The 23,388-nt window shown below is 34.0% G+C and overlaps 1 protein-coding gene across 1 annotated transcript; it reads right to left on the reverse strand.

The window, feature by feature from the left end:
• Positions 1 to 87: 87 nt before the first annotated feature.
• LOC128390302 (uncharacterized) lies at positions 88 to 20,741 on the reverse strand. Its single transcript, XM_053349995.1, has 14 exons — positions 20,666 to 20,741; positions 20,522 to 20,589; positions 20,319 to 20,460; positions 20,112 to 20,254; positions 19,926 to 20,019; positions 19,699 to 19,841; positions 19,497 to 19,643; positions 18,492 to 18,734; positions 18,311 to 18,415; positions 2,220 to 2,291; positions 1,789 to 2,140; positions 1,608 to 1,728; positions 819 to 1,546; positions 88 to 743 (listed from the first exon to the last, which is right to left on the reverse strand). The coding sequence occupies exons 1-14, from the start codon at positions 20,739 to 20,741 to the stop codon at positions 238 to 240; spliced, it is 2,940 nt and encodes a 979-aa protein (XP_053205970.1). The 3' UTR covers positions 88 to 237.
• Positions 20,742 to 23,388: the final 2,647 nt, after the last annotated feature.

Here is a 23,388-nt window from a genome sequence, read left to right on the forward strand (position 1 = left end):
TTTCTCATTTATGTCTAGTTGATTTTTACAATTGTAATTTGTTCAGTTGGACAATGAAGAAAAGGGTAAAAAAAGATAATCAAATAGTTTAAACTTTTATAATAAATTCTTTATTTCTTCATGAGATATTCTGTGATATTTGTTATTTGCTTGAGTTATAATAGTTTTTTTATTAACGGCTCTAAAGTAAACTGGGATTAAAAAAGCCCAACACAATATGAATTATTATTCCTGAATTTATGCTTCCGTTTGATCAATTTGTCTTTTCCACTTGAATGAACTAACTTCTTCTTTCGTTAAGGATGATGAAACCAATTTTCTGTTGATAGTTCCCTTTAATTTTTCATAGATGAGCACCGGGAAAATGAATCCAAGCAAAAGTCCAATACTAATGAAAAAAATGATCAAGACGAATGCGGCTCCTCCGTTTATCTTTCCAGTCATAGCTTTGTGATACACATGATTTTTGTCTTTGGTTGCTTTTAGATTTTTGTATTGATAATTTTTACAATCACCTGAATTAATAAAAGTAACTGATTTATCGTTGGTCGAATATTTTGATAAGCTACATGAGCTTATTTCACCATTTTTAGGACAATAGTTAAATGATACACAAGATTCACCAGTATTTGTCCAACTGTGACAAAGAGCAGCACACTGATCCAAATTTAGATTAACTTCAGTGTGAAAAACTTGAGAAACAATTTTTCGTCCAGTTGATATAAATTGTTGAGAAACTTTTGCTGAAATTACAAAGACATTGATTAATGAAACTAATCAGTTTCTCTTCACAAAAATATGATATGAATGATACTTACGAATATAAATATTACAATCAGAACTTTCTTGTGATATCGAGTCAGTGTAAAATCCACTCAAAGTACAAGAACCACCACATTGTTGGAATGAGAAACATTCATCAGACGAACTGCACATTGAAGCACAATCATCGAGCGGAACATCAATAGCGATGCTAGTTGATTGTTTAAACTCTCTCGAAGATATCTTAATGTAATCTAATAGTCGGTTCTTTGAGTAAATTTTACAAGATTCATCTTCTGTCGTTCGCGAGGATAAATTAGCATGGATAATATTTGATGTATAACAAGAAGATTTATCTGTATATTGACAATAAACGAAAGTCTCACAAAGATTGACATCATCATGAGCACAAGTACCATAACAATCACCAAGATTTGAAACATCTTTAACCAATATGACATCAACATCAGTATCTATCAGTTTCTTTTCCGATGCAACCAATACGAAAGAGTTTCTATTTTGTTTCAACCCATTAGTTATCTCGACAACTTTTGTGGAACTGTAAGATATGTAAGCTTCACCGGATAGATAAACTTGTAATTTATTATGACGAATAACATTTTCTAATTTATCAAGATGAACTTCCTTTTCGAATTGAGAATAACATTTTGTTGGATAAAATACATCGCAAGTCGTACCAGTCTTATCTTTGACGATAGTCTCCTTTAATTTAATACGACCGCAAATATTGGGCCCTATGTATTGATAGCAAAATAATATTGCTCTATGATAGAGAATGTTAGTAAATGAAAAGTTTCATAGTTTAGGATAATTACAATACTCACTCTGGGTCATAATTGAGTCTAGCTTGTTTGTAAAAACAATCGCCAACTGAATCTGCAGATACTTGATACAAGCTTGAAACTGTGCTCTTAGACAATTTTATTGTTTCTTTCTGTAAACTATCTGATTGTAAAAAAGAATGAAAAACTTCATTATCTGTGCTTAGTATCAGTTTAAACTCACCTTCTATATTGGGAATTTTCAAAAAGGTCACTAATGCTTTGATACTTCGATCTTCAAAAACGAGGTCAATATTAGCTACTCTTGCAGGAGAAATATTATGATTCTGAGCCAATCTGTTTTTCACACTTAATTTGAATAAATCATAACGGTTTTCCGCATACTTTACGCAGTCCACATCTTCTATATCGTCCTTATCACAACTGAAGTAAATTGCCAAAGTCTTTCTATCTTTTGAATCAGGGTAACAATCACCAAAGTGTAAAGTTAATGCAGCTTCATAATCTCGACCTGATTCCGTTTCCTCTAATCCATAGTAATCTTTTGTGATGGTTTCAATCAATTTATAAGAATTCTAAATGTATTGAAATTGTATATTAGTAACCGTTATATTATATAATAAATGTACTTAGTATTTGGTTCTAGATACTTACGGTGCTCACATCTTTGTAATTGCTTGTTGTAGTTCTTACGAGAATAAAATCTTTGAATAATTTGGCCTCAGACTAAAAAAAACGAGGAGATAGGACGAAACGTTAACCTCAAAATGAACAAAATGAACGATCCAGACTAAAAAGAAGCGAGGAAATCAGATGAAACATTAACCTCAAAATGAACGATAGTAGTAAGGAAAAGATTGCTTCTGGCTCATAAGACATTTCTGGCTCAGAGTTGACATCTCTGGCTCAGTTGACATTTCTGGCTCAAGTGACATTTCTAACTCAAGTGACATTTCTAACTCAAGTGACATTTCTAACTCAGGTACATTTCTAACTCAGGTGACATTTCTAACTCAGGTACATTTCTAACTCAGGTACATTTCTAGCTCATATTAAAACCAACATTTCGTATACATCAGAACTGACATCTCTGAAACAGATTATCATTTAATATACATTTCTAACTCATATAAAGTTGACATCTCTAGAACGAGAGGCAGTATATAAGAAAGAAGGAGAGTGAATTAAAAGTTAAAATGCATCTACTCGTGATAAATTTCATCATTCTGTGTCTACTCGTTATACTGTTAATAAAGAGTATCTATTATGGCAACATCAAAGAATCAGGGATCCTCCTCGCTTAAATATGACATTGTTAATGTAGTTTCACTGTGGAACATCGGTCCAATACAAATTAATGTGGATAATTCAAAGAGAAAGAAACGGTTCAATGCAGAGGTTGTAAGAAGAAAGGAAGGTGTCTTCTTAGTCTTTGCATCGGGAAAAGTGACAGCCACAGGATTCAAGAACATAAATGGAGCTGGTTCATGTTTACAAGAGATATACCCTGAGAGGTCTGTTGTTTTTGTTAAGGTTGTTAACATCACGGCCCACAGTTTTCTTCCCTATTCATTTGACACCCGTGCCATGATAGCCAATTATCAAGATACAACATATGAGCCTGAGATTTATCCAGCGGTATACATCAAAACGGAGAAGGTGACATTAATTTATTACACCACTGGTTCAGTGATAATAACAGGAGCCAAAGAACAAGATGAGATTGATACAGCGTTAACTATGTTTGTCAATCGAACGTCATTGACCCGCATTTAACATTTCTGAAACATCTCATATACATTGAAACTGACATCTCTGGAACAGATTATCATTAATATACATTTCTAACACACATAAATTTGACATCTCTGTAACAAGAGTCTGTATATGAACATGACATCTCTAAAACAATAAATCTCTTAAACATTAAATCTCTGAAACATTACATCTCTAACTCAATCTATTGCACATGCGTCGAGTCAAGTCAAATAGTATATAAACGGAGTGAATCTTGAGGAAAATCATCAGTTTTCCTTCACCTTCACTAGAGTTACTTTCACCGGTCTCCAAGTTTTGTTGTGTTCAATATGGAAAAAAGAATGAAGTTTTTCACTATCTGGAAATTAGGTGTAACCCTTCGGATAATGTTCACTGATAAGGTCCGTCGAGTCGATATACGGTCATTCAACAAGGGTAATAAATGTGGTGTGAGTCTAACAGCCTCCGAGTTAAGACTAGCTTTCTACCATGCTGAGTTCTACAATGAAGACTCTCAAGGTCTCAACTACTTTGATTTAAAGATTGAAAAGGATGGTCCCAAGACATTTAAAATCAGTAAAGGAGGTAAACCTGGTATCGTGTTATCAACTGGCCACTTCGATTACTGGAGACCGCTACTTCTCGCCATGGTATACTTAATCTCCGAAAAAGAATTAGCAATCCAACAACTACTTGATCTCAAGTATTTATCATCTAAGATATCGATTCAAGATTTGGTTAGACGACGATGGAGTGATCTCACCGAGGATGAATATGTTCCAGAGGTGTCTTTTCTACATGATCTTGGTATCATTGAGCCAGAAATGTATAAACAGTGTAAAATTGATTGGGAAGCACTTAACTCATTTTATAAATCAGATCCACTTGTATTTGAGTCTCTCGCCAAGTTCATGTATATATAAGATGAGACAAAACAGTGTTAACCATCATTTTGATTTCAACCTTCATCAAGTAAACATGGACCATATTTGTGCTTATTTCGACACCCAAGGATTCTATATCAACAACCTTTACCATCCTGCTGAAGTTGCCTTGTTAGCTGATGGCTGTCTCATCCACCTTAAAGTTCGCAAGGGTTGTGATTGTTCTCTCTCTCAAGATGAAAAAAACCAAGCCAAGTATCTCACCACTTATCTTCACGGACTCGAGATCAATAATGAAGGAGTTTCTTCTCAAGAGATGAAAGAGATAATCGTAAAGTACTTCAGAGCCAGTCGGAAAAATGGATACGTCTTGGCAGCATGTAAGTCAAAGCAAGCGGAAGAGTTATTGGACTGGATGGATATTCCTTTTGTCAACATAAACAACTTGTATGGAGCCTCGTTTAAATCAATCGATGATGATAGAAAACCATGTATTAACCATAAGAAAAATGCCATGAAATATAAATGTTCTCACTCAATTGTTCAAGATATGTACACTTATATGAAAAAGTATAAGAATGGAATTGATGTAATTGATTAACTTTTTTTGTTTAAGAAAACCATTAAATAATTTTCACATTAAACCATGTTTACCTTTAACGTTTATTTACATCATCCTTTTACCATGTTGGTAGCGGGACCAACTGGTTGCGGTAAAACCTACTCAAGCAAGAGACTTCTTGATAATGTAAGTAAATATTGTTTACCAGAGCCTATGAGAGTAACTTACTTTATGGAGAGTACCAAAGCATCTTCGGTCTGATGTCAAACGTTAACTCCATCCAAGGCTCCTGAGAACATGATATCCAAGTTTGATGGTGTTCAACCAGAGTGGGTTATAATTGACGATCTAATGTTAAGAGCTGACAAACTCAAAAGTTATAAGTGAGTTGTTTACAAAGGTTCACATCACCGTAACCTATCAGTGATACTACTTGTGCAGAACTTCTTCACTCGGGGTAAAGAGAGTAGAAACATATCACTTAATGCACAGTATCTTGTATTATTTAAGAATCCACGAGATCAGTCAATTATTTCTTCTATTGGTCGACAGATGTTACCGGGTAAGACATCAAAGTTACAGGCAATTTACGAAGATGCCACGAAGAAACCCTACTCTTACCTCTTTATTGACCTAAAGCCTGAGACATCAGCAGAGACAAGGTTCCTCGGTAATGTTCTCGACGAGGAACCATACATAACATCATACATAGTATAAGAAAGGTGTTATCATCATAAGTAACAATCATGACAGTCAAGCAAGCAATCAAGTATTACCCTTGCCTACAAGCACTGGCGAAAGCCAAGAGTGTTAAGGAGAGGAAGAAGATCTTATCAAGCTCCCCTAAATGTATTTACAATGTTCTTGTGGACATAGTCAAACAGATACTTGGTGGGACAATACCCGTTAAACCAAGTTATAAGGCCAAGTTAAAAAGGTATAAGAATGTCTTCCGTAAGTTAGCTGGAAAGTTGAAGAGTCCGAATAAGAGACACATCATCAACCAAGCAGGAGGCTTTTTACCACTGTTGATTAAACCTGCTCTTACAATATTAGCAACAATAGCCGCAAACAAACTTATGCAATGAATACAGTAACGAGAATGTACCTCGTGAGTGAGGATCAATACAAGAGAAATGTATTGAGACCTAGTATGACAAGAAAAATTTTGAATAAAAATTTACCAACAGAGACTAAAGTGAAATTTATAAACAATATGATGGCTCGAGCTAGTGATAGGTACTTGGACCCTGTTGAGTATTATAATCAACCTGAAGAGTCTACACAAGAAGAGGAATATGATACTGCAGCAACAGAGCCTTCATCAATAGATGAGACTAAACAGGAAGAGAGTGAAGAACCTATGGATACTACGATTAAGGAAACTCTGCCAATGACAAGTACACCAGCAGCTAGTAAATATTATTCAACAAGTAGAGTAATTACACCAACATCATCACAGAAAAAGAAACAGAAAAAACAATTAGAGTTAGTACTGAGAAGTATCAAAGGTCTTGTAGGAGAGAATGATGTGATTCTTGGCCCGGACAAGAAACCAGTTCACAACAGTAATGTTAAAAAGATTGTCGAGCATTTAAGAAAACAACAGACAAAAGCAAGAGCACCTAACGGATATTATCAGGTTATACATTCACTGTTGATGAGCGAGACAGATGCCACAAAACTAATTCATAATAAACAGGCACTGACAGCTCTTGAAGTACAGAAATCATTCCCTTCATCATGGCAACAACTAACAAAAAGTTAAAAGAAATTTATTTCGATCCTAAATCTCCTGGTTCATTTGGAAGTGTAAGAAAGTTATACTTTGAAGCCAAGAAAGAAATCCCTGATTTAAAGTACAAAGATGTAGAGAGATGGCTATTCAAACAAGATACATATTCACTGTTCAGACAACCAAATAACAAGTTCCCAAGATTACCAATTTTGGTAGATAAAATTGATGAACAGTGGCAAGGAGACTTGATGGACATGTCATGGGTAACAAGAGAGAATAATAATAACAAGTACATACTTGTTTTGATTGATTGTTTGAGTCGATATGCCTGGTCAATACCAGTTAAAGACAAATCAGCAAAGACAATGATAGAATCAATCAAGTATGTGTTTGAAAAGTCAAGAAGAAAACCTGATAAATTACAAACTGACCAAGGTAAAGAGTTTGTCAACACTCACTTGAGAACCTTCCTCTCAACTCACAAAGTTAATCATTTCACGGCTACTGATGGAACAATAAAATGCGCTATTGTCGAGAGGTTCAACAGGACATTGAGAAGTCGTATATACAGGTACTTCAATGCAGAAGAAACTAGAAGATATATTGATGTTTTGGATGACCTGATGAAAGCTTACAACTCATCATATCACAGAACAATTAAAATGTCACCGCAAGAAGCATTAAGAGACCCAGATACAGCCAAAAGTAATATTTTCAAGGGACAGAGATACAACACTTCAAAACAGAAACCGTTTAAATTAGGTGATGAAGTAAGAATAACAGCGAAGAAGTCAGTATTTGAAAAGGGATCAACTGAAAAGTGGAAGGAAGAAGTATTTAAAATAGCTAAAGTTAAACATACACCACAAGGATATGTTTACCGTCTTGTTGACTGGGGAGATGAACCAATCACATCAATATTTTATCATGACGAACTGTTTCCTGCCAAGTACCCTGAGTTGTATAAGACTATTGTGTTGAAGACAAGAGTTAATCCAAAGACAAGGAAAAAAGAATACTTTGTAAAGTACAGAGGATATCCTGATAAGTTTAATACTTGGGTTGATCATGTCGATAATGTCAAATGAGTTTGTTGTTGATGTCATATCGAATGCAAGTATGGACATTTATAAAAACAATACTTTATCAGAGTTTACTAATCGTTTACCTCAAAAGTTACAACTTGATGGGGAATGGTTAGTAGCTGTACAAGAGATAATATACCCTCTAGCACATAAAGGAAATAAACGAAGTATCAAGTATAAATTTAACCTTGGTGAAAGAACATACAAGTTTGATTATTTAGAAACTGAAAAAAGTGATAAACTAATTGGAGAGATCAACTCTAGTATGAAATCATCTTATCGGAGCGAATATCCAAGTTTGAAACCTGATGAGTTACAACCACCTGTTTTCTCACTGGTTAAAGTGATTGATGAGGGAAAAGAGAAAGAAAAGATTATGTTGAAGTTAGGACGACCACCGAACTCAATTAATTATATTTACCCTTTGTGGAATGATCTCTCTTTCATGAGAATCCTCGGCTTTGATGGGTACTCATACAGAAAGAAGGTAATGGAAGCAGTTAAAGATAAGTCATTCTCACTCACGGCTCAATACCAACCTGATATCGGACCCAAGGCCCATCTAGTGTTCATTTGTACTGACATCATACATGAACACTTAGTTGGGGATACGAATGCACGAGTACTAAGAGTCATACCTCTCAACAAGAATATTGTAGACACATTACATCACATCACTTTCACAACACCTTACTATTACCCAGTCAGAAAAAATACAATCGATGAAATAAGTATAAGAATTGTTGATGAAGGTGGTGACAATATCAAGTTCAAGTCAGGAAGGGTTTTCTTGAGTTTACATTTTAAACGTAAAGAGACTGTATAAGAAATTTAACATATCAAAGTGAAATAAAAGCTAAAGATGAACCGTAAAGTATACTGTTCATGTGACAGTGATTTCTCACATCATTATCAACAACAAGCAGGTGGAGTATCTGACATAACAGTATTTAGAGGACAACCTTATCAGAGAGGATACGGGTTTGGATCAGTATTCAGAAGGTTCGGGATCCCAATCTTGAAATTTCTGGGCAAACAATTAGTAAGAACAGGGATAAATATTGGTAATGATTACTTACAAGGGAACAACTTACGTACATCATTTAAAACACATGGGAAACAAGGTATAAGAACTTCAGCTAAAGAAGGTTTAAAAAAATTAAACGAGTTACTAGACCAATCTGGTAGTGGTATAAGAAAACGAAGTGTTAAGCAAAGAAAAGCTTTGAAGAGGCTTAAACGTGACATATTTTCATAATGGAGTACCTACATGAGTCATCAATGCCTGCAAGTAAATCCGAGCTGCAAGTGTTTTCAATACCACCAACTCAAACTGCAATTGAAAGTAGTTATGAAGTGGAGTACCGTCCTAGTGCGAGTCTTGAATCTAATAACTTTTATGAGATTAATATTCCTGCGAGTGAAGACTTTACAGACATGGCAGCTACCATGCTTCATATTCATCTTGTTGTTACGACAAAAGATAATAAACCTCTTACAGAAACAAGTAAAATCAAAGCTGTTCAAAACTTTGGCAATGCATTGTTTGAACAAATTGATGTGGCAATTGGATCAGTCAATACTGTTCAAGCTAACAATACATATCATTATCAAGCTTATCTGGAGGATCTCTTCTTCAGACATCCTAATCAAGTTGACTCTGGTTTTCACGTATCTGAAGACCGATTACAGTCTTCTGTTGATCTTTACTTTAGGTTACATTCTCCATTATGTGAACAGGACAAGCTTCTAATTAATGGTCTACCATTATCATTCCGTTTCACTAAGAGTCCAGATGGCTTTGCTCTCATCAAGACTGATGCTGCTGATACTAACAACTACAAAATCAAGTTTGATCATTTTGCCTTACACATAAAGAGAGTCAAGTTATTCCCTGAAGCTCAAAAGAGTATCATCACTGGTCTCGAAAGGAGTCCAGCAAAGTATTTCATCACAAGAAATGATGTCAAGTGTTTCTCAATCCCTTCCGGACAATCTTCTGCCTCATTCGAAAATGTTTATAATGGTGTGATGCCCAGACGTATGATTATTGGTCTAGTTAAAGATGCTGCTCAAGAAGAAAGTATCTATCTTGACCCCTTCCAATTCAGACATTTCAATGCAAATTTTGTTTCATTTACTGTTGACGGTGTAATGATACCATCGATCCCGTATACACCTAATCACAAGTCCAAACTCTACATGAGAGAGTTTATCAATCTCTACCGTTACTTCAATCAAGATGAAGGTATCCCTCAACTTAACATCAAGTATGAAGACTATCCTTCCAATTTTGCCTTGTATGCATTTGATCTTTCACCTGATGGATCAATTGGAGCTGAGACTGGAACTCTATCTCTAATCAAGAGAGGTAATATAAGATTAGATCTTAAGTTTGCTGAGAAGTTGGGATCATCAGTTAAGGTTATTGTTTTCGGACAATTTGACAATCTAATCACCATTGATAAGGAACGTAATGTAACATTGGATTACTAAAGATGTTAACTACCCACGAGATAATGTACCTTCTCCAAGAGGTACCTTGGTTTGCAGGAGTTTTCCCTCTTGATAGACTACCAGTAACACTTGCAAGGAACAAGTCAATCATAATCAACTTGGATGAAAGTTATAAAGAGGGAAGTCACTGGGTTTCACCTAGATGATAAAGGAGTTGGCCATTACTTTGATTCATTTGGGCGGCCCCCTGCTGGACATGTACTTACATTCATTGAAAGAGTCTCAAACTATTTAATTGTTAATCCTCACAAGTATCAAGGCAATCTCTCCACAGCTTGTGGTTATTTCTGTATTCTTTTTGTACTAGCTTCACAATCAAACTTGAACAAGTTTTACACGATGTTTCGCGAATGTGAACACATTGAAAATGACACCAAATTGTATAACATGTTCAAAAGTTTTTTAATAAACTAATTTTTTTTTTAAACAAATTAACAAAGTTATTTACATGAGAATCGGTTAATATTAAATAAAACAACAGTAAACAATATGAATAGAAAATCAATAAAAAAAATGAATTAAAAAAATAACAAACTAATTTGAAGAAAATAGAAAAAATAAAAAGTACAAAAATTAATCAATTATCTTATAATGACCATAAGCAAAGGATCTCACACTATCCAACAGATATCTTTTGTCTTCAAATGGTGAGATTGACAATTTGTTTTGTTTGATCATGTGGATTTTGTGGTTTTCAGATCCTATTCTGGCTGCTTCATTCCTTAAAATCCTATGATCATTGAGAGAGAGAAGATAGTCATCGAAACCAATGTGTTTCTTCAACACGACTCTTGGAACACCCTTGGCTCTCTTCTTAATACCATCAGCAGTACTCAAGGCATATAACTTGGGTCGTAATCCAACAAACTCAAAAATTTCTTTTCCACCCATCTCATCCTTGAGGTAACCAATCTTCTTACAGTTTACCATCGAATACAGTTCATGATCCCTTGGATAATTGGAAAAGTCCATGATGTTAGAAAAGTGTTTGAGATCATTGATTAAACTTGGTGTCTTGATGTTGTAGATCAAACTGTCAGTATCCGTATACACCAACTCGATCCTATTACCATAATAAGGTTTGAATGTATCATAATGAAGTTGATACATCTTCAACTTGGCCAGTTCAAGAACAGAAAAACCAACAACAATTGGTTTTTTCATCTTCACCTTCAATGTTTTCATGACGAAAATGATCTTATTTTCATCCAAGATGGCAAAGTTCTTGCACAAGTTTCTCCTTATTGTTCTCTCTGCTTCAACGTCTCTCAAGGCAATCTGGACTGATGTATGTTTACGTACATCCTCAATTGTTTTCCCGTAAATTGAGTTTACCATTAACTTCCAAAAGTCCTTCTCGAAATCAGAAGTTGAAGCTTGTCTTCGAGGTAAAAAGTCCATAATCTCTTAACCAAGGAGATTGTCTGAATGAGATGGCTCTATGTACCTTCTTCACATCAAGACCTTGTTTTACATAAAACTTCAATGTCTTGTAATGGATAACATACTTTTCCTTAGTGAAAAAAGTAGTTACCAACTTGGTAGACTTGATGGTCTTGACTCCTTTATCCTTGAGGGTTTTCACCAACTCTCGTTGATAAGGAGAATAGAGATCACTTTCGACAGTCATCTTATGAGGAGCCAGAGGGAAATCATTATGTCTATCGTGGAGATGTGATGGATAGTCCATATCAACCTCAAGAATGTACCCAATATCAGCCTCGTCATCATTATCCAATACATCATCAAGAAAATCGGGATGAATGTCACACCATTTGAAACCATCATGAGGTAATTTTTGCGACATGGCATATCCGTAAAGGTTATTAACGTCCAAGTACAATAGATGATTTGTTTCTTTTGTGTCATCATAATTAGGAACATTTGGATTATTAGCCTTTGTATGACGGTGAGTTACCATTGTTAATCCACCTCTGATTCCTTTCTCGATCATTAGCAACATATCAACGTCAGTGAAAAGTTCCAGTTCAACTTTCGTCTTTTTCATAGAAGCTGCCCATGTTAAACCAGGAGAAGAGAAATGATGAAGTGGATCAATGTTAAAAGCAACCATACTTGTTTCTCTGAAGCTTTCAAATACAGCAGCTAGTAGAAGGACATCTACCTTGAGATAAATATCATGAAGATCCTTGAGATTTTTACACTTAAAATATGACCAAACAGCTTGTACATGATCATATGACTCTTGATCGATTTCAGATTCACTTAGACTGGAATAGAACTTGTCTTTACTAGGTAAATCTTCATTAAACTTATCAAAGTCAGTCAAGTACTCATAAGGAATACATCCCTTCTTGTGTAGTAGAGTTGTATCACAAGGAAAGAGCTGCTTCAAATATTTATCTTTTTGTGATGGTGTTAGATTGGAAGCCAAATTATCCAAGCTACTGGGTAGAAATGAAAACTGTCAAGAAACTTGAGATCATCAATCCAGAAGGCAATGTACTTTTCAGCTGTATGAGGGATGATTGTGATCTTATCTTTGGTCATTGTATGATCAAGTTCACTTATGATAATATGACCATCAAAGTTTTTAAATTGTGGAAAACGACTGGAAACTGTTTAGGTAGTTGATATTCCAAGTTACATTTATTATGAGCGGCCCCCCGAAATTTACCAGTGAGATGATCATGGTCACGAACAGATGAAGTACCTAATGGATGTTCACATATATGACACACTGTTGACGATTGGAAGGTTCTTTCATCAGCATCACTCATACAGAGAGGTTTTAAATTTTGGCTCAGATAATCATTCATCAATGTTTTAGCCTCGATAAGACTCTTGATGAACTTTTTTCCTGCATCATTGCCAAGGTAAAAGTCTTGATGAATGATACGACCTTCCCAATCGACTACAACATAACCATAACTACATGGCTTCAAGTCTCTTGAATCACTATTCGTTGTCTTGGGTACAGATAAGGTTTCAAAATCGGCGTAAATCACGAAGGGGTGTTTGATTTCCTTCCGATAATCACTTAAGTGTATTGTTTTGATGGATGGTAAATGATTGTTTGAGGGATGTTGATCATACAATCAGCTTGATGATCTATTAACTTTGATTCGGATCTGAATTTCTGGAGACAGTGATGACAAATGTGACGCTGGTTGGCTCCTTTTTTACTGACCAAACGGTTGAAGTTTGATATTGTATAATAGTGTTCATTCAGTAAAAACAAGTTAACGTGTTTCTCTTCTTGAAGTTTTACTATTTTAAGGGGAACAATTGTTGTTGACTCAAAGTCACATGTATACACATTGACACTTATCCGATTTTTCCGTTCAAACCTGTTGATGTTTGTAACGGGTACAATACCTCGTACATCAGAGAAGTCATATTTAGAAGTAAATGAAGAGTATTGATTTATACGGTAAGGGTTTTGTTTTCCATGATGATGAAGACCTATGAGAACACTGTACATGAAACAGTCAGTATTAGTTTCTGGAGAGATGAGAGCTTTCTTGAGTGAAATCTCTTTAGGGAGTTTATGAGATGAACACCCACCACAGTCAGGACGGAAGTTAGCAACTTTAAGATCAACACAATCGATACTCGATAACGTCCAATTAGATCCTCTCTGAGTGAATTGATCAATCTTCTCTTGTACCCTTTGAAATGACACGAGAACTAAGTCACTCACATCATCTGACACCAATACACTCTGTAACGATGTGTTGAAATAGGCTTTACTAATTTTATCGACTTCAGAGGATTGATAAAAGTACAACAAGTTAGTGAAAATTTAGCTGCTCCATACTTTTCAGTTAGTAGTTGGATGAGTGATGATGTTGAAAAAAAACACTGTCAATCAGAGATTGAATATCAACAATGTTGTCTGGTTGTAACCGATAAGTCACATACTCATTAGCAAATGCTCTCTTGGTGAGTATGTAACCATCATACTGATCAGGAACATCGACAATCTTTCGAATGGTTTTTGATTTGTTACCACACCATTTCTGATGATTATCCAGATATCCACGAGCCGTATATGTTTTACCACAGTCATCACAAGCAAATTTAATACCTTTCGCTTTGATAACTGGGTTTTTTCGAGGTTTACTTGGACCTGGTAATGACACTACATCATTACCATCATTATTGTTACCATCCTGATTACCATCCTGATTACCATCCTGATTACCGTTACTATCCTGATTACCATTACCATTAACATTCCCATCCTGATTACCATTACCATTAACATTCCATCCTGATTACCATCCTTTCCGTTTCCATTACCATTACCATCCTCCATTTCCAATATCAATATCGTCCATGTTGTCCAGACGTTCGATTATAGTAGTTGGCTCTGGTTCTAGTCTTGGTGGAGCAAATTGTATCACAGATACTCGATTGGATGGAACTTCAACCTCACGAATAACTGATTCAACCACCTCACAGGAGTTATCACAACTAGAAGACGTTCTTTGTCTCTTATGTGGGTTAACTTCAGGAGATGATGTGAAAACATCCAACATTGAGCAGGGAAGTGAAAGACATTGGCAGAAATGTGACAAGTATGAACCAAGATCGTCGTCTGGGGTAAGACAACATGGGCAAACGAATACCTGTAAAAGAAAAAGATGAATATAAAGATGGTTATTAGTTAAGGTAATACATAAGGGATTACCAAAGAAGCTTTTTTCTTTTTGATTAGTTGTGCTTTCTGCTTTTTGATTTAATTTTTTGTTGTTGTTTTTTTAATGTTTATTAGAGAAAAAGATTAACAATCGGCCTTTTTATATAAGGCAGCAGAATTGGCTTTGAGTTTATTGGCTCTCCATGAGATCCTCACTGCGGCCGTGTACATCCAATTATCTGGATTGTAGCAGCCTTGAGGTTATACCAGGAGGCCTTCTTCACCATTTTATTAGACCGATAACGGTCTTGATGGGCCTTCCTCATGATGGTGATCTTCCGCCAGATATCGTCCTTCGGGCGGGCAAGGATGTCTCGGAGCTTCCTTCTCCTCCTCTCTTTCGCCTTCTGATTCTTCGTCTTCTTCTTTGGTGGAACCATAGGAGAAGGGACTTCTTCAGGAGTTTTCCAGTGAAACCTCAGGAAGAGGATTTCTCAGTAAGAGCCTTCTTCTTCGGTTCCGAAGTAGAAGGACTTCTCAGGAAGAACCTCTTCTTTGATGGGAGGGACTTCCTTAGGAAGAACCTCCACCCTAGGGGTCACCTCGAAGAAGGGAGGGAGAATCAGATCGACTACTCGATCGAGGGAACCAGCCGCAGACCTCGGATCCTTCAAAGAGAAGGGAGGAAAGGGAAGGTTCAGGAGCGAAGAGCCAGGTCTCTTCTTCCGAGGGTCCACCAGAGGACCAATACCATCCAAAGGGTCGAGAGGAATCGTAACCTACGAGAAGGGAGAGAAAAAAGAAAAAAGCTTCTTTGGTTAAGGGTCAAGGGAATGATTAAACACTTACCATCTTGACTTAACGTAAGGGCAGGAAGAAGTAGTAGAGGGAAGAAAAAAAACCTACTTTAAAGTTGACTACTTATCACTGAGCCGTGAGGTCTCAACAGTGTAAGAGAACAGAATGAGGTTTACCATTGAAAGCTCTCGCTTTATATACCCCGAGAATCACTTTGAAAATAGAGTTCATTAAGTAGATTTCATTAAAATTAATTAGTATTCAATAGAAAAAATGAATTTTTTTCTGTTCATTTCATTCAGCTGAGTTTACTATCTCTTTTTTCATGATTAAAATTTTTTCAGGGTGATTAGCTGAGTAATTATCGTAAAAGTTCATTAATTAATTATAATTATAAACTACCAGAGCCATCTATCTGAATAATCATTTACTAAATTGATGAGTGATTCCATCTATTGATAAAAGTTGGAACTAGAGTTAATGTGTGGGAAATTCAAATTGATTATTTTTATTTTTGATTAATGTATATCAATGTATATTAATGTATATTAATGTATATCAGTGTATATTAACGTATAACATTGTGATCAATGTATATCATGTGTATCAGTTAAGCATTTCATCATTAATTAGGATTAAGTATCACTTTTGTTAATTATCTATCACGTCTCGATTAGTTTAACATAATAATGACCAACACTTATAACCCATTGTTTCATGTTCAAATCCTCCTTGAGATTTATTTTTACATCAATTAACATGAAGTGATAATCTATCAATTCAATCAGCTGATGAAGTTCAAGTGTTAATCAAAGAAAATCATTAAAAAAATTAATGAAAATTTTTCCTAAAATCATAAAAAATTAATGAAAATTTTTCCTAAAATCATAAAAAATTAATGAAAATTTTTCCTAAAATCATAAAAAATTAATGAAAATTTTTCCTAAAATCATAAAAAATTAATGAAAATTTTTCCTAAAATCATAAAAATTAATGAAAATTTTTCCTAAAATCATAAAAAATTAATGAAAATTTTTCCTAAAAATGTCTGATAGAAATATATACAAAATTTCACTTTGAGTATACTAAGTCTCCCATCTGTAACTTGTGTTACCATGCCTACTGAAGCTCTCAATTGTTCTCTCCTAATTGACATGCGCTACCTAAAAAAAAAAAAAAAGGTCCGACGTTTTGAAAACCCGTTAGACCTAGTGTAAAGCACTCTGCCAACCCCATTAGATCTAGTGTATAGCACCCTCAGAATGTCATTAGACCTAGTGTAAAGCACCCTAAAAAAATTTTTCCCGCCGTTTGCCATAGTTTCCCAAGCCTAGTTTCCCAAGCCTAGTAGTCAAAAAAATTTTTCCGCCGTTTACTATAGTTTCCCAAGCCTAGTTTCCCTAAATATAGTCTTTCCTTTGTTACGCACAAGAAATTTTTTCATTTAATTAAATGTTCAATTTCCGTCAGTGAAAAATTTTATGATTTTTTCAGAGACAATTAATTAGGTGAGTCCGCCTTCGGCGGACCTCACGGATTAATGTAAATGAGAAAAAATCATAAAATTTTTCACAACTCCAATTTCATGTATTAATTAAATAAAAAAAATTGAAATAAAACCGAGAGTTAGTTTCATACCATGTATACTTTTTACAGTTTAATTTTATTACTTAGTTTTACTTGACACAATTCACAGTCTTGCTACATCAAATTTAAATACGTGTTAATGATGTTCGATTGACAAACATTGTTAAGGCATTATCGATCTCTTCTTGATCTTTGGCTCCTGTTATAATAACTGACCCAGTGGTGTAATAAATTAATGTTACCTTCTCTGTCTTGATGTATACAGCTGGGTAGATCTCTGGCTCGTACGTTGTATCTTGATAATTAGCTATCATGGCACGGGTGTCAAATGAATAGGGTAGATAACTGTGAGCTGTTATGTTAACAACTTTCATGAACACCACAGACCTCTCAGGGTAAATCTCTTGTAAACATGAACCAGCTGTGTTTATATTCTTGAATCCTGTAGCTGTCACTTTACCAGATGCAAACACTAAGAAGACACCTTCCTTTATTCTCACAACCTCTGCATTGAACCGTTTCTTTCTTTGAATTGTCCACATTAATTTGTATTGGTCCGATGTTCCAAAGTGAAACCACATTAACAATGTCATATTTAAGCGAGGACGATTCCTGGTTCTTTGATGTTGCCATAGTAGATACTCTTTATTAACAGTATAACGAGTAAACACAGAATGATGAAATTTATCACGAGTAGATGCATTTTAATTTTCATTTACTCTCCTCCTTTCTTATACTCCCTCTTGTTCTAGAGATGTCAACTTTATGTGTTAGAAATGTATATTAAATGATAACCTGTTCTAGAGATGTCAGTTCTGATGTATACGAAATGTTGGTTTTAATGTGAGTTAGAAATGTACCTGAGTTAGAAATGTACCTGAGTTAGAAATGTACCTGAGTTAGAAATGTACCTGAGTTAGAAATGTACCTGAGCTAGAAATGTACCTGAGTTAGAAATGTACCTGAGTTAGAAATGTACCTGAGTTAGAAATGTACCTGAGTTAGAAATGTCACTTGAGTTAGAAATGTCACTTGAGTTAGAAATGTACCTGAGTTAGAAATGTACCTGAGTTAGAAATGTACCTGAGTTAGAAATGTCACTTGAGCCAGAAATGTCAACTGAGCCAGAGATGTCAACTCTGAGCCAGAAATGTCTTATGAGCCAGAAGCAATCTTTTCCTTACTACTAACGATCAAAATAGTTACTTACTGATTTCACAAAATAATGACTAGTAACAAATTTATCATATTTTTTGCCTTCGAATTTGTAGTAGTAATCAACTCTCTCCCAAACATGAGCTTCATACCCTGATCTCTTTTGGCATTTAATTGGAAAAGAGATGAAATTTGTATTTAGTAGGAAAATTTTTGCTTTAAGATATGAAACATACGATAAAAGTTTTACCAAGATACGAGTATCCATTTAGGTCTCGATAATTAAGAAAACCATATTGGGTGAATGTTCCGTAAATACTTATTCCTGGACTATTTGGACCAATGCCGGAGATCAAACAACGACCCTCTTTTGTTAGGGAATAAATAGTTCCCAAGTTATAATCGTAAATAGATTCCGTCACAATCCCTTGTTCAATTGTTTTCAAACTTGTAGTAAGATCTCGGCCGTTAACGTACATCTGATACATGAAATTCAAAGGAAAATCTCTAACTTTTATCACTTTTTTATTCTTTTTAGTTAAGAACCCAACTTTTTGTTGGTCATGAAATTTTGAACGAGCATCTCAAAAATATCGTCTTATTTTATTTTCGATCATCCAGACGGATGATATCTGAGGCTAAAGTGTCAAATTCGATACCTTATATTAACCCCGCTATTGGTTATATCACTATGAAACCCGTGATTTAGATAGATCTTGATTTGGGCTTTCATTTGTATAACATTATTAGTTAACTTGTTTCGATAAGCTATTCAATTAATCACAATTTAATCTCTCTATGTACGAATTTAAATAATTTTTGTTCCAAATTCAATTTCTGTGGCTGTATGAAGAGAAAGTTCTGCACCTCGAAATACATGTTAATTCCCATAGACAAAAATGAAACGATAAAAATCTTCGTTTTTTCACTCGCAGCGTATTTAAACGGCGCTGAAAGTACTAAGTGAACTGTTTCTGAGTCATGGACTTATTTGAAAATGATTCAGCTGCCATAAATATCTCAGTAACTTTCCAAGCCTCTCCCGAAAATAAAATTGGACGATATTTTTGAGAAGCTCGTTCAAAACTCTATAACCAAAAAACTTCTTAACTAAAAAGAATAAAAAGTGAAAAAAGTTATAGAGGTCTTCCTTTTACATGACAAATATCCAAAACAAATTAAAATTTTAAATCAGAAAAAAATGGTGTCTAACACTGTATTGATTGGAGAAATATTTTTACCTCACTCAAAGTTATTGACTTTTTGGGTCCATTAACAGTAGTTTTTGACACAAAATGATAGCTCGATCCCACCATTTCTGGTATTTGAAACCAGTCATGAGATTTTGATGTTATGAGGTTCAAGGGACAACCGATTCCTGGTGTAACCTAAAGGTGATAAATTCTCATAACAACCAATGAAAATGTTTTGTATTCTTCGTACCGTAACAACTTTATCAAGCTCTTCCTGTGTTTTAGTAATTGAATAAATATCTAAGTTAACAATTTCGCTGGAAGTAATTATTTGAAAAGGTCCATCAAATTGTAATCGATTGGCTTTTAATATTCCTGGAGAATCTAAATGAGCTTTTTAGAGAATTGGTAATGAGCTAAAGGTAACAAGTAGTTATGCAAGAAACAAAACAAGATTTTCTTGTATAATTTACTTACTTTTGTAATAGTAAATAATATCAAGATTTCTATTGAATGTTGTGTTTGCAGAATGGACCGCGAATCCATTAATATTTGTATCTTCGTCTTGTCTCTATAAATTAACAATTCAACACAAGTAAAACACCAATTAAAATTAAACCAAAGTAAAAAGGATTTTATCAACTTGGCAATTCCAATATTTACCCAGATAAAGTTCCTTCCATTGATCCTGAACACAATCGAAGGTCCCGTCATCAGTAGATGATTAAGAAGAGGCTTTGTCGAATCGATGTTGAATAATTTATGATCCCATTTGTTTTTCAAATTAAATCCAAAACATTGTTGATCTGTTGACACATAAAAATCATAAGAATACGAAGCCAATTGAACACAGAACTCAAAGCCACTCACTCTGAATAACTAATCTATCGTTTTTAAATTCACTGGAATAAAAAATATCCATTGTATCATCTCCAGAAGATATAGTTATTTTACCACGAACAACTTCACTTGAATGAACGTACTCTCGAATATCGAAAACTCCATCATTTGACTAAATTGAATACTTCATTAACTAACTATTAATATTTAAGGGTAATTAAAGATCCACTTACCGAGATTAACTTTGCGGTTATTATCCAATTACCTTTGTCAACTGTCCAGGGGAGATCATAAATAGACTCTAAGATGAACCAAAAATAGAGATATGCATATGAAAACTATTCCCAAGCTACAATAGATTCATCACCAAAACTTACCGGTTGATATTCGAAGTATACAAAAGTTTGAGAGAAATAAAAAAGTAAGCAAATTCATAACAAAAAGTGAAGTCATTTCAGATAGCAAACAATTAAAATAGCGAGTGATTTTAAAAGAAATGATACTTTGTTACCAGCACGAATTATGGTAATTGACTAATTTCTCAACTAATACGAGTCTTTATTACATCAAAATATGGGACTCACTAAATGTTGGTGTCATCTAATTAATCGGTTCCTCCTTTCTAATCTTATCACATTTAACCAAAATTATCATAGTGTAACCAATAAACAATCATTGAGAACCGTTTTGTTTATGTTTGTATTCAACAGGTAATTAAATTGTATCATCATGAGATCAGTTATCTGTTGATTACAAATAATATATACACATTAAATCACACAATTTAGGATTATTATCTATGCTAATGATTTAAAATCTAATCATGGTGACAATTATCAAAGAAAACTTTCATGCCAATAGACTCGATTTTCGCATATGTTGAAATGAACATTATTATGAAGTCTAGGCGGGATTCCTTATTTAAATGGTCTTCGTACTTTCATCAAATAAATAACTTGCAAAGTAATTGCCCATCAAGACTTATCTTAGATTCAATCTTGTGAAACTTTTTATCTCCCATTCTAATTTTATCAATTAGCGCTTGAATTGATTGTTATAACACAAACAATCAAATCAAAAATTTATCGCGTTCATTATCACGATTTGAAAATATTCCTATTACTGAATTCTAGGCTGAATTTTACTGAACTCAGAAACTTTCATTCTAATCTTAATGGCTGTTAGAAACACGAAATGAAGTCAAACTGATCTCTTTTTTCACTTATGATCCAAAAAATTTTGCCGAACCATTTTATTCGTTCAAATCAACTCGATTATTGTAAATCATGAAACAATATTTAAGTTTCTCGGTCAGAGTTTAAATTAATTTAAATAGTTAAGAATTTTATTTGTACTCAACCTGTTTAGAGTTGTTTTAATGTACAGTAAAACCTCTGGTAATGGTAATGAGTGGAAATAACTTATTCTCATTATTTACACAGCATTCGTACGAACAGAAATCATTTATTAATCAAAGAAGTTTTCATAATCAAAAGTAACTTGTGAAAGTAAATCTTTCGAGAAACAGCTTCCAGAAGAAATATTTGCGAATTCATTGAGGGTGATTTCTGATTTCGATTTCATAATCATGTATCATATCTAAATTGACGTAACCTGAATGTGACCAACAGTTAGTAACAGTTTGAATAGTCATTTATTTCCAATCAATTTCAAGCAAATTAAGCGCATCAAGTAATAATAGATTCTTCATGAGATATGATTCTTTAATTATTAATACTTACCTATTTTTGGTTGAGACTGACTGATCCATAGTTAACTATGGATTAGTTGATGGGTTAATCATTAGCATCGCTGGCGGAAATTTCGGACAAAGGTGATGTTTCAATTTCTAATAGTTTATTTTAACTTTTCATTGGAAATTAAACTTTCAATTAATATCGTTTAAGTGATTAATCGACTAACTACAATTAAGAGACAGAACAACTGGAAATGATTAACTGATAACATTACAAGAATAATTCATTTTAATATTCTGTTGATTAAAACATTTCTATTATTATGAAATTGGATTATAAGAACGTTTCAACTTTTTTAGAGTCAATGGATTAACCCGATGGATTAGTTGATGGCCAATCCAAATCAAATAGAGAAAACTTTGTGCTGAATAGAAATTTGGTTCAACTCAAATGGGTTGACTGTAATTTCAATGGGTAATGACAATGTCTTGACTATCAAGTATATTTGCATCAATTGGGTTGATCCATAATGAGTCACTAATAATAAGCTTATCTTCAATTATTAGCTGCTCTGGTGTAATAGCATCTGAACCAAACCAAAATGATATTTTACAAGTCTAAATTTCAGAATTTGAATCGTGATAAATTTACCATGCAATGAAAAATTTGAGACTTAATTCGGCGATTTCTGACTAATTAGTATAACAAAATGAGAATTTAAAACGTTGACTATCGAAGTCACACTACCTGTGAAGTTACCAGAATGATTTGATTTAATTGAATCAATTGTTAACATTGATGAATCTTCATTGGTTCTATTAATAATTCAAGTTGATAATGAACCAATTAATTGTGCTCCATCTACATACCATTAAACGTTAAGTTTAAAATACAGAAAGGTAAACCTTTCAATTTCAACCTACTGAATTTAACTAATAAAGCCAATTTTTTGGATTAGTATTAATACTTGGATTAAACATCTAAACTAGTGATAGATTGAGTATCAGCTCAATTTTTGGAGACTTGAGTTGATTTATTTTATTGTATTATTTAAAATTTCAATTGTTTGTAACCTTTCTATTCTTAGATCAGAAGTCCTGTAAATATGTATGTTCGAACTTCGAAGTACCAAGACAAGTGAGCCAAACCGAAAAATTGTACTAAAAATAACATCGGCTTAAAACGAATTCATTCTATTTTGTTTACCATCATTCAATCTAACATTTTATGTTCTCAAGTTTGTTCCAAGTAAACACCTACGTGACAACCTCGATTATCTAAAAAATTATTGATAAAATTATTGTGATTACATTGTTATAATGTGTATCCATTTGACAATCTGATAAATTCTCTAGATATCTATTAGGTTCAATTTGTTACAATTTGTTACAATACTGAACATT

The sequence above is a fragment of the Panonychus citri genome, unplaced genomic scaffold (genome assembly GCF_014898815.1).
Source record: "Panonychus citri isolate SS breed McGregor unplaced genomic scaffold, ASM1489881v1 Contig00118, whole genome shotgun sequence".
Taxonomy (NCBI): domain Eukaryota; kingdom Metazoa; phylum Arthropoda; class Arachnida; order Trombidiformes; family Tetranychidae; genus Panonychus; species Panonychus citri.